This window comes from Arachis ipaensis, chromosome B07 (genome assembly GCF_000816755.2).
Source record: "Arachis ipaensis cultivar K30076 chromosome B07, Araip1.1, whole genome shotgun sequence".
In the NCBI taxonomy this organism is placed as follows: domain Eukaryota; kingdom Viridiplantae; phylum Streptophyta; class Magnoliopsida; order Fabales; family Fabaceae; genus Arachis; species Arachis ipaensis.
In genome coordinates, this window is record NC_029791.2 from 80,563,826 (window position 1) to 80,576,319 (window position 12,494).

General features: G+C 41.2%; 1 protein-coding gene across 1 annotated transcript in view; it reads left to right on the plus strand.

Annotated features, from left to right (window-relative positions):
* Positions 1 to 7,900, plus strand: part of LOC110265092 (phosphatase and actin regulator 4B-like) — a gene marked incomplete at its 3' end in the record, with an annotated part of 31,918 nt that extends 24,018 nt beyond the window's left edge. Inside the window, exon 2 of the mRNA XM_021107862.1 lies at positions 7,224 to 7,900. Within this exon, the coding sequence (XP_020963521.1) occupies positions 7,224 to 7,900 (677 nt within the window). The remainder of the gene's footprint in view (positions 1 to 7,223) is intronic.

Genomic DNA, 12,494 nt, shown 5'->3' on the forward strand with positions numbered 1-12,494 from the left:
TTGACTTTTATTGAACTTCACTTTGGGGCATTTTGTCCCCTTTTTATTGCTTTTCTTTTTTCTTTCTTTTTCTATATATTTTTCTTTTCTTTTCTTTTCTTTTTTCACGTTTATTTCTTTTTCTTTTTTTTTCTCATTTTATTTCTCTTTTTTTTCCAACTAAACATCAATGCATAAGGAATAAGTTTTGATTAATACATGATTATGCACCCAATTCCCAAATATAGAAATACAAAACACCCTTTTATCCCAACCAATGTTCCCAAATCTCCCCAAACTTGAATAATAAACACTCTCACTAGCCTAAGCTAATCAAAGATCCAAATAAAGGACATTTATTTTTTTCCACTTTAGGCTTGTAACGTGCTAAAATAAAGAACAATTGGGTTAAGCGTAAGCTCAAAATTGGCTAACAATGGAGAGTAAAAGGTAGGCTATTTGGATAACTGAGCTAATGAATCAATGGCCTCAATCATATAAATACATGAATACAAGGCATAAATGGACATATAGAATCAAGCAAATCAAGGATCACAATCATAGAAAGAGAACAATTGCGCACAAGAAGGAAGATAAGTGGTTATAAAATGTAACCACCCAATTAGGCTCAAGTCTCACAAGCTTGTGTTCTTAGCTCAAAAACCATGTTCAAAAATAAATTCTTCAAGCAAGTTCAACAAAAATTTTTCTTTCAAATTGGTAGAGTGCCCTAAAATAGTTTCTTGGAAAAGAAATAATCACCATAACGAAGTAGTCCTAATAAGAAAGAAGTTGTAGAAATATATATGTACAAATTTTAACTAATATGCAACCTATCATGCAATGCAACAACTAGCTAACATTGGTGTTGAAAACGGAAATTGTTACCCATGGAGATCAGTCATCGATCGAACCTCCCCACACTTGAAGATTGTACCGTCCTCAGTGCATGCACAGAAGAGCAAGGTGGACGGGTTGAAACAACTGATGAGCTTCTTCAAAAAGTTGTGCGGATGAACTTGTTTGTTGCCCCATTTAGAAACTTTTTTTTTCCTTCTTTTGGTGGCCAACCTAAAAGGAGAGAAAAGAAGAACGACAATTAAGCCTACAACAGAGATATCAAAACAAATAAAACGTAAGCGGGGGCTAATGCCAAGTAAGAGTACGGTTCTCTACTACATGGTAGCTACAGCATGTAGATGAGAGAGCAATATAAGCCAAGGCATATCAACTAATACTTGATGCAAGAGTAAAGTCAAAGCATAAAGAGCATTTAAAAGCATCAAGTTCGAACAAGAAAGAGTGGGCCATGAAAAACAATATAAGGTCATATCAATGCATAAAGAACACAAGAGTCATAAAAGATTGAGCATTGATTTTAAAAGTTTCATCACCCAATAATATCAAACAAGTCAATGGGCACCAAAATAATGCAAGGACTTCTCAACAATTGAGTAGGAAAATGCAACACCATTATTAAAATAAGAAACTCAAAAAAAAAAAATAAAAACCAGCTATAAAAACGAAATTAAAATGCAATGAAGAAAAGTATGCAAATGGAATAAACAAAAGAAAATGGAAGATGAGAAAAAAAAAACTCTTTTTTTTTGCAACGCGGATGCGTCATGCACGCCCACGCGTCGATGCGGAGATTGGCAGAAGGATGCGTACTCGCTAGGTGCGCGCACATGTGGGTTAGGTTAGGCGCAGGGCACATTGTCAGCCCAAAGTTTGCCTAACTCTCTGGAAAATGTACCAGGGATGCAGGTGGCGCAATCGATGCGCGCGCGCCATGCAGACGTGTTCGTGCATTGCGCATTCAGAATCACAGACGCGTATGCGCCAGGGGCGCGCACGTGTGGGTTAGTTTATGCTGTAGGCACAATGTTTACACAGTGCAGGCGCAACTCTCGGGGTTTTGGCTAGGGATGGAATTTTTGCATCCACGCGGATGCGCCATGCACGCGTGCGCTTGGACGGTCGAAAATGCTTGGGTTGGTGCTCTATTTTTCAACATTTTTCCAAGTTCTTGCACTAAAACAAGCCTTCCAAACCTCCAATCAGCTACCAAAACACCATAAAACCTTATTTGACATACTAAACTACCAAATAAACTCAACAAACTAAGCTATACATGAAATTAAGCCTAATTTTACCAATATTTACAAAGGAAAAAAAGGAAGGATGTTACCATGACGGGGTGTCTCCCACCTAGCACTTTTGTTTATTGTCCTTAAGTTGGACATATGGGGAACTCCTCTCAAGGTGGCTTGTGCTTAAATTCTTCTTGGAACTCCCACCAATGCTTGGTTCTCCATCGTACTCTAAGATTTCTCATGAGTTACACCAAGTGTTGATGGAGTCTTTCACAAGCTTGGGGCTCCCAAAGTCGATCCTCTTCTTGTAATCCGGGACCCCACACCTTATTTACACACCCGTCTTGAAGTTTATCATTATTAATCCATCCAGGTGGCGAGCAAGATGAATTCTCAATGAAAAGCCCAATAATCCTCCTAGACCCCTCTAATTGAGCACTACTCCAACCGGTATATTTTGTTTTTGATGTATCAACTATAATAAGCCTTGATTTACAATGCCATCCACGAAACATCTTTCTTTTGCACTTCATCCCACAAAGAATCCTAAGTTGACTATCTGTTTCGAGCAAGCCATATTCGAGTGGGATAATAAAGCTAATAGAAATAAATTTCACCAACTCAAATGTAGAAATAGATGACAACCTGGGTAAAGAAGCTTCCAAGGATCTTGACAAAGCGTATTATATTCACATCCTTCTTTTTCTAAGGACTTCCACCTTTTCACAAGATTTTTCAAATGTAATCCTTTGTCATCAATTTTATCTAAGCCTTTTCCCTTACTCAAATCATAAATGGGAGGATGAGAGAGATTTACTGGTGCACAGAATTGTGTTCCACTTGTTTCACAACTCCGGTGCAACTAACCAGCAAGTGCACTGGGTCGTCCAAGTAATACCTTACGTGAGTAAGGGTCGATCCCACGGAGATTGTTGGCTTGAAGCAAGCTATGGTCATCCTTGTAAATCTTATTCAGGCGGATTCAAATGGTTATGAGGTTTTGATAATTAAAATATAAATGAAACAAAAAATAAGATAAAGTTACTTATGTAATTCATTGGTGGGAATTTCAGATAAGCGTGTGGAGATGCTTTGTTGCTTCTGAACTTCTACTTTCTAATAAACCCCAATTTTGTGGTTTATCTTGTGCTTATTTTAGGGAATTTTATCAATATTTCTCACACTTATTCGCAAGAAATGCATGGTTTTGTGTTCACTTCCCAATATTGCTCCATGATGGAAAACATGCTTATTTTGCCTTAAAATTGCCATATTTTAATCCTCTTCTATTGGCATTCGATGCCGTGATGTATTTGTTGAGTGATTTCAGGAATTATAGGGCAGGAATGACCTAGAAGAGAGGAGAAAAGCGTGTACAAAAAGGGAGGAACATGAAGAATTGAAATCTTGGGAGGATTAGCAGTGGCGCGCCCACGCACTCCCCGCGCACGCGTGGATGAGGTGGCTGGAAGCGACGTGCAAGGATGGATGCATTCGCGTGGATCAGAAGATTCCTATCGACGCGCACGCGCACTTGGCGCGCACGCGTGGATCGCAAAAGCAATCGGCGCGCGCGTACGCTTGGCGCGCACGCGTGGGAAGCTGCACGTGACCTCATTAAAGGAAATCGTGCCTGGTGATTTCTGAGGTTCATGAAGCCCAATTTCAAGCTGTTTCTACATGGAAAAGACCCAAGGATGCTAGGGGAAAAGGGGGATTAATCATTTTTTACACTAAGACACAATTCTAGAGTTTTTTTTGGTTCTTTTGTTATTCTAGAGAGAGAAACCCTTGTTCCTCTCTAGATCTAGTTTTAATTTGATCTTCCCTTGTTGGATTGTGAATTGGATCTTCTTAATTACTAGTTTTAATTATTCAATTTGAATTCCTTGTTACAATTTTTCTTATATCCAGTGATAGTTTTATGAATCCTTGTTAATTGTCATTTTATACCCATTTTATGAATGTTGTGAATCTTGACTTGTTGATATTACATTGATGATTTCTATGTTTAGTTTTGTTGTTTCGATGATTTTATGTTGATAATTGTTAGTGGGTACTTGTAGATTTCAATTTAATTGCTATTTTGAACATGACTTTTGTTAATGCTTACCATGTGTTTGATGAATTGTTTACTTTGATTATGGAGTAGTCCTCTTCACTCTTGGCCTAGGTCAAGGGAATTGGGTAAGCTTGAGTCATTGGGTCTAATGGATTTGATGATTTGGGAGCCTTTAGTGGTGAATTTGATACTCATTGACGCCAACCCACTACTAATCTAATTAGTAGGTAGGTTGGGACTTATGGGTTGATGTGATCAAGGCCATTTGACGTACTTCAAGTCTAGGAGTAGATATTACGTACTTAAGACTTTTGGGAAGTAGACTTAATGAGCTTGGTTCCTCATAATTGTCAAGATATAGTTGTTAGACAAGGATGGTGACCCCAATTCCCATGCCTAGCCAAGAGTTGGTTTTATTATTCATATTTGAAAACCAAATTTCTCAACTATTTGCCTTAGTTATAGTTACTTGTTTAGTTTATAATAGAATTAAGTGGAATGTTGCTTGTTCATTGGAATTGCTCATGTTTTGCTTAGTTAATTGAATTATTTTACTTGCAATTTAAGATCCCATCCAACATTTGAAGGATTTTCAAGTTGCTTGTTCTACGGCTCGAAGGCATGGAGCCGATGAGGTGGCTATCATGGTTTTTGCCTTCCCTTTCTCTCTTGAAGCGCAAGCAAAAACATGGTATAATGCAAAGAGAGTTTCTTGATAAGTTCTTCCCACCGGAGAAGACCGACTACATCCGAAAAGAGATTTCGGGTATAATGCAAAGAGACCAAGAGAGTTTGTACGAGTATCGGTCTCAGTTCAAGAGGTTATTGGAGTCATGTCCACACCACAGAATGACCACTCACTTGCTTATTAGCTACTTCACCGGAGGTCTTTGTGCGGAAGATAGAAGATTGCTCACCGCTTCTAGTGGAGGTTCCCTTTCGAAAAACAAGACAGAGGGAGAAGCTTGGAATTTGATAAAGGATGTTGCCGAAGCTACACAACACACAAGGGTGAGAAGTAATCCTCTTAAGGGTTTGGTAGAACCACCCCCTTCCGAATCAAGTCTAGCCAAAGCACTTGGGGATATGACCACCATCCTTACACAAATCCAAAAGCATCAAAAGGAATACTACTCCATCCAAGCCATCCAAGCCCCACCTCCGGTTGCTCAACTTGAAGGCCCTCCTAGGATTTGTGGTTTATGCTCTAACACCACACATTACACCGACCAATGCCATCAAATTCAAGAGGAATATGCTCTTGTGGTGACCAATGTGAATTACAACAACCGTCCACCCTACCCTCCTCAAGGCCAAAACAATTACCATCAAGGTGGTAATCAACATCAAAGGTGGAGGGATAATGTACAAGGAAGCAATCAAAACCAAAGGTGGAACAACTCTCCTTCTCATCACAACAACAACCAGTCTTCATCCCATACCACCATAACAACACCAACTACCAAGCCAACCAAGGCCACTCCAACCAAAACTAAAACAACCACACCAAGTACCAAGCACCACACCATAAACAACAAAACCAAGACCAAACTCCTCCATCTTCCAACAATCAAGTTGATGAGCTTAGAGCCGCTATGGAAAAACGATATGAGAGCAACAAGGCTCAATTCGATGCCTTGAATACTCCACTGGCCAACCTCACCAACACGCTTTCAAAGATGAAAATGTCAAGCCAGCCACCAACTCCCAATAACAACACCAACCAACCTTCAAATTTCTCTAACCTTCCATCCCAACCCCAACCAAACCCAAGAGGCAGTCTCAACGCCATCACTCTACGGTCGGGGACTACATTAGAGGAGATACCTCCAAGGGTCATGGAAGAAATTCATGAGGAAGAGGTAGTTGTTGAAGCTCCACATGAAGAAGAGGTGGTAGACAAAAGGCATGAGGAAGAAGGAGTAAACCTCAAGGAACCCAAGAGGAAAGCTATAGTGGATGAGTCTATTCCTATCCCATTCTCTTCCATGGTGAAGAAGGCAAAGAAAACACCGGAATTTGATTTGAACATGGTTCAAGTGTTCAAAAAGGTTGAGGTAACCATACCACTACTTGATGCCATTCAACAAATTCCAAAGTATGCAAAATTTTTGAAAGACTTGTGTACACACAAAGATAGGAAAGGAGAATTGGAGATATTATCCTTGGGTTGTTCAATTTCTTCCTTGATGGAACCTATTCCAAGAAAATATGGTGACCCTGGACCGTGCTTAGTGTCTTGTTGTATTGGTGGACACACTTTTCATGATTGTATGTGTGACTTGAGAGCTTGTGTAAGCATCATGCCACTTTCTATCTATGTCCAGTTGAATTTAGCTCCATTAAAGAAGTCAGCGGCGAGGTTTGCCTTAGCCGATAAAAGTGTGATCACAGTGATGGGAATAGCGGAAGATGTACTCGTGGCAATTAAGGATTTGGTTTTTTCGGTTGACTTTTACATTCTTGAAATGCCTCCAGCAGAAAATAGAAGCCATCCTCCGTTTTACTTGGTAGACCCTTCCTCAAAACCTCCAAATTCAAGTTGGATGCCTTCACCGGCATATATTCCTTTGGGGTTGGAGACAAGATTATCAAGTTCAATTTAGAGGAAGCCATGAAACAACCTCCCGAAGAACATTCCGTGCTCCGATGTGATGTGATTGATGAAGTGGTAGCGGAAGTGCAAGAAGAAGACCATGACAAGTTGTGCTATCCCATTGTTGAGGAGACGGATGACCAAGAGGATGAACATGAGGAAGTTGTCAATAATGAGTCCCATGAGCTTGATGAAAAGAAACCTCATCTTGAAACAAAAAGTGAACTGAAGCCCCTTCCATCTCATTTGAAGTATGCTTTCTTAGAGGATAACCAAAGGTTTCCGGTCATTATTGCTAGTGAGCTCTCAAGTGAAGAAGAGGGAAAGCTCCTAGATGTTCTAAGAAAGTACAAGAAAGCAATAGGATGGAGCCTAGCTGATATTGTGGGAATTGACCCCCGCAAGTGCATGCATAGGATATTTCTCCAAGATGGAGCTAAGCCAGTTAGGCAACCGCAAAGGAGGCTCAACCCAACCATCCTCGATGTAGTGAAGAAAGAGGTCACCAGATTACTGGACGCAGATATCATATACCCAATCTCGGACAGTAAGTGGGTGAGCCCGGTCCAGGTTGTCCCCAAGAAGTCGGGCATCACAACGGTCAAGAAGGACGACGGTGAAATGGTCACTAAAAGAGTACAAAATGCGTGGCGAGTATGTATTGACTACAGAAGATTGAACGTCGCCACACGGAAGGACCATTACCCCTTACCCTTCATCGATCAAATGCTAGACCGCTTGGCAGGTAAATCTCACTACTGCTTTCTTAATGGATTTACTGGCTACTTCCAGATACATATTACTCCAGAAGATCAGAAGAAGACCACGTTTACTTGTCCATTTGGCACCTTTGCCTATAAAAGGATGCCATTTGGACTATGTAATGCACCCGCTACTTTTCAGCGGTGCATGACGAGTGTCTTCTCCGATCTAATGGAAAATTGTCTGGAAGTCTTTATGGATGACTTCAGCATTTATGGTACTTCATTTGATTATTGTTTAGATAACTTGGCCAAGGTCCTGGCTAGATGTGTTGACACTAACCTTCTCTTAAATTTTGAAAAATGTCACTTTATGGTACAACAAGGTATAGTGTTAGGACATGTAGTATCTCATGAAGGCATTTCTGTAGACCCGGCCAAGGTCGATGTTATCACCACTTTGCCTCACCCCTCATCCGTGAGGGAGGTCCACTCGTTTTTGGGACATGCAGGATTCTATAGGCGCTTTATCAAGGACTTCAGCAAGATTGCTTTGCCATTATCGCGCCTACTCCAAAAAGAGGTGGATTTTGAGTTTGATAGTAAATGTGTAAAAGCTTTTGAAGAGCTAAGTAGAGTTCTTACCACGGCACCAATTGTGCGAGGCCCCAACTGGACATTGCCATTTGAGATAATGTGCGATGCGTCAAACCATGCTGTAGGTGCCGCGCTTGCACAGCGCGATGATAAACTCTCTTATGTCATTGCTTACTCTTCTAAGACACTAGATGTAGCACAATCCAACTATACCATTACTGAAAAAGAACTCCTAGCTATTGTTCATGCTTTAGATAAATTCAAATCTTATTTGCTAGGATCAAAGATAGTGGTATACACGGATCATGCAGTTTTAAAGTACTTATTGACAAAGAATGAGTCAAAGCCTCGACTCATGCGTTGGATCTTGCTTTTGAAAGAATTCGACATTGAGATTAGGGACCGGAGTGGATCTCAAAACATGGTTGCGAATCATTTAAGCCGCATTGAGAATCTAAAAATTGATCCATTTCTGATCAATGACTCATTCCCATTGGATAGTTTGCATGCTGTGTCGGATAGCTCTCCTTGGTTTGCCCCAATCGCGAACTACTTGGTTGCGAAAATCTTTCCTCCTAACTTTTCGAAAAACCAAAGGGAAAAGTTGAGGAGTAATTCCAAATACTATATTTGGGATGACCCTCACTTGTGGAAGAGGAGCGTGGACCAAGTAATTCAAAGATGTGTCCCGGAGTCTGAATTCCAACCAATTCTTGAAGCTTGTCATTCGTCCGAATATGGTGGCCACTTTGGCCCACAAAGGACCGCTAAAAAAGTGTTGGATTGCGGATTCTGGTGGCCAACCTTATTCAAGGATGCTAACCGGTTATGTGTGTCTTGCCATCAGTGTCAGAGGTTAGAAAATGCATCCCAAAGGGATGAAATGCCTCAACAACCTATGTTATTCTGTGAGATATTTGATGTATGGGGCATTGACTTTATGGGACCATTTCCCAACTCTAGTAGGTATCTGTATATTCTGTTAGCGGTTGACTACGTGTCAAAGTTGGTAGAGGCTATACCTACACGCCTTGACGATGCCAATGCCGTTGTGTCTTTCATTAGGAATCACATTGTATGCCGTTATGGGTCGCCACGAGCAATCGTGAGCGACCATGGATCCCACTTTTGTAACAGGAAGGTAGAAGCATTGCTCAAGCGCTATGGAGTGTCGCATAAGGTTGCTACTGCTTATCATCCGCAAACAAATGGACAAGCGAAAGTGTCCAACCGGGAAATCAAGAGAATCTTGGAGAAAGTCGTCAATCCACAAAGAAAGGATTGGAGCCTCTGGTTAGGAGATACATTATGGGCGTATAGAACGGCCTACAAGACTCCGATAGGGATGAGTCCTTTCCGGATCGTCTATGGTAAGGCATGCAACCTTTTGGTGGAGATTGAGCATCGAGCCTATTGGGCGGTAAAGCAGTACAACATGGATTTAGCCAAGGCGGGTGAAGCTAGGAAGTTACAACTAGAGGAGCTTGAGTGTTTGAGAAATGAGTCATATGAGAATGCCCGAATCTACAAGGAAAAGACTATAGCATTCCATGACCATCACATCCGGAAGAAGGACTCTCAAGAAGGTGATGAGGTCCTCCTCTACAACTCAAGGCTCCGATTTATGCCTGGCAAGCTCCGTTCTAGATGAGAAGGACCTTTCAAGGTGAGGGAGATAAAGCCCTACGGAGTGGTGGAATTGTTTGATCCCAAGAGTGAAGCAACTTTCAAAGTGAATGGACATAGAGTGAAGAAGTATCATGGTTGCAAGCCCCTAAAATTGCTAGAGGTGTATATATTGGAGGATGCACCAAGGAGAGAGGAAGCTTAAGAAAAGGACCGTCCAACTTAAGGACGTTAAAGAAAAGTGTTTGGTGGGAGGCACCCCACCGTGGTAAGATCTTCCTTGTTTATACCATCTTGTTTGTATCCTTAGTTTCTTGTGAATTTTGTGATCTCTTGATGATTGGTTGAGTGCATAGGAATGCTAGCTTTGTTGATTTTGTTGGATAGATAGGATGTTCATATAGATAGGATGTGAAAAAAAGATAAAAAATAAATAAAAAAAAACAAAAAAAATTCTTTGAAGAAGGGCACCGACGCGCCAGCGCAAAGTGCGCGCGCGCGCCAGTGGCGCGATTCCATCTCTTAGGCCAAATACCCAAGAGTCATGCCCACTTCGTGCCCAACTCGCGCCAGGAACCCATGCGTTCGCGTACTTGCCGCCTGCGCGCACCATTGTAATTCAACCATTGACGCGCAAACGCAAAGTGCGCACGCACGCTGAAGGAGATATGTGGATCCTCTGGTACAGAGACCTGAGAGTTGTGCCACAATTGGGCCAACCTTGTGCCAAAACTGACGCGTCCGCGCGTTGTGCGCGTCCGCGCGTTGTGCGCATCCGCGCCAGTCGCGAAATCTCTCAAGCAAAACTTGGTGCACGAAATTGTGATCTCAGGCAACGGCGCCAGAAACTCTGTACGCACGTCTTAATAAATCGTTTTTCATTCACAACTTCGATACAACTAACCAGCAAGTGTACTGGATCGTCCAAGTAATAAACCTTACGTGAGTAAGGGTCAATCCCACGGAGATTGTTGGTATGAAGCAAGCTATGGTCACCTTGTACATCTCAGTCAGGCGGATATAAAATAGGTATGGAGTTTTCGAAATGTATATAATAAAATAAGGATAGAAATACTTATGTAAATCATTGGTGAGAATTTCAGATAAGCGCATAGAGATGCTTTCGTTCCTCTGAACCTCTGCTTTCATGCTGTCTTCATCCAATCAATCCTACTCCTTTCCATGGCTGGCTTTATGTAAGGACATCACCATTGTCAATGGCTACTTTTTATCCTCTCTGGAAAATGGTCCGATGCGCTGTCACTGCATGGCTAATCGTCTGGAGGCATCAACCTTGTCAATGGCTGCATCCCATCCTCTTGTAAAAATGGTCCAAATGCTCTGTCACAGCACGGCTAATCATCTGAGGTTCTCGATCATACTGGAATAGGATTCACCCTCCTTTTGCGTCTGTCACTACGCCCAGCATAAGTTGAATTGAATAGAAAAACAGTAGTACTTTGCATTAATCTTTGAGGAACAGCAGAGCTCCACACCTTAATCTATGGAGTGTAGAAACTCTACCGTTAAAAATACATAAGTGAACATAGGGTAAGCATGGCCGAGTGGCCAGCCTCCCATGGAGGTCTAGAGATCTAAAAATGATCAAAAGATGATCCAAGATGTCTAATACAATAGTAAAAAGTCCTATTTATACTAAACTAGTTACTAGGGTTTACAGAAGTAAGTAATTGATGCATAAATCCACTTCCGGGGCCCACTTGTTGTGTGCTTCCGCTGAGCTTGAATGTTACACGTGTAGAGGTCAATCTTGGAGTTGAACACCAGTTTGTAACGTATTTCTAGCGTTCAACTCTGGCTTGTGACGTGTTTCTGGCGTTTAAATCCAGACAGCATCGTAGAACTGGCGTTCAATGCCCTTTTACGTCATCTAAACTCGGCTAAAGTATGGACTATTATATATTGCTGGAAAGTCCTGGATGTCTACTTTCCAAAGCAATTAAAAGCGCGCCATTTTGAGTTCTGTAGCTCCAGAAAATCCACTTTGAGTACAGAGAGGTCAGAATCCAACAGCATCAGCAGTCCTTCTTCAACCTCTGAATCTGTTTTTTGCTCAAGTCCCTCAATTTCAGCCAGAAAATACCTGAAATCACAGAAAAACACACAAACTCATAATAAAGTCCAGAAATGTAAATTTAACATAAAAACTAATGAAAACATCCCTAAAAGTAACTAGATTCTACTAAAAACATACTAAAAACAATGCCAAAAAGCGTATAAATTATCCGCTCATCTAAAAGTAACTTAAATTGTTGCTTGTCCCCAAGCAACTGAAAATCAAATAGGATAAAAAGAAGAGAATATACTATAAATTCCAAACTATCAATGAAACATAGCTCCAATTAAATGAGCGGGACTTGTAGCTTTTTGCCTCTTGAATAGTTTTGGCATCTCACTTTATCCATTGAGGTTCAGAATGATTGGCATCTATAGGAACTCAGAGTTCAGATAGTGTTATTGATTCTCCTAGTTCAGTATGTTGATTCTTGAACACAGCTACTTTATGAGTCTTGGTCGTGGCCCTAAGCACTTTGTTTTCCAGTATTACCACCGGATACATAAATGCCACAGACACATAATTGGGTGAACCTTTTCAGATTGTGACTCAGCTTTGCAAAAGTCCCCAATTAGAGGTGTCCAGGCTTCTTAAGCACACTCTTCTTTTGCTTTGGACCTTGACTTTAAAAGCTCAGTCTCAATTTTTCACTTGACACCTTCACGCCACAAGCAAATGGTTAGGGACAGCTTGGTTTAGCCACTTAGACCAGGATTTTATTCCTTTAGGCCCTCCTATCCACTAATGCTCAAAGCCTTGG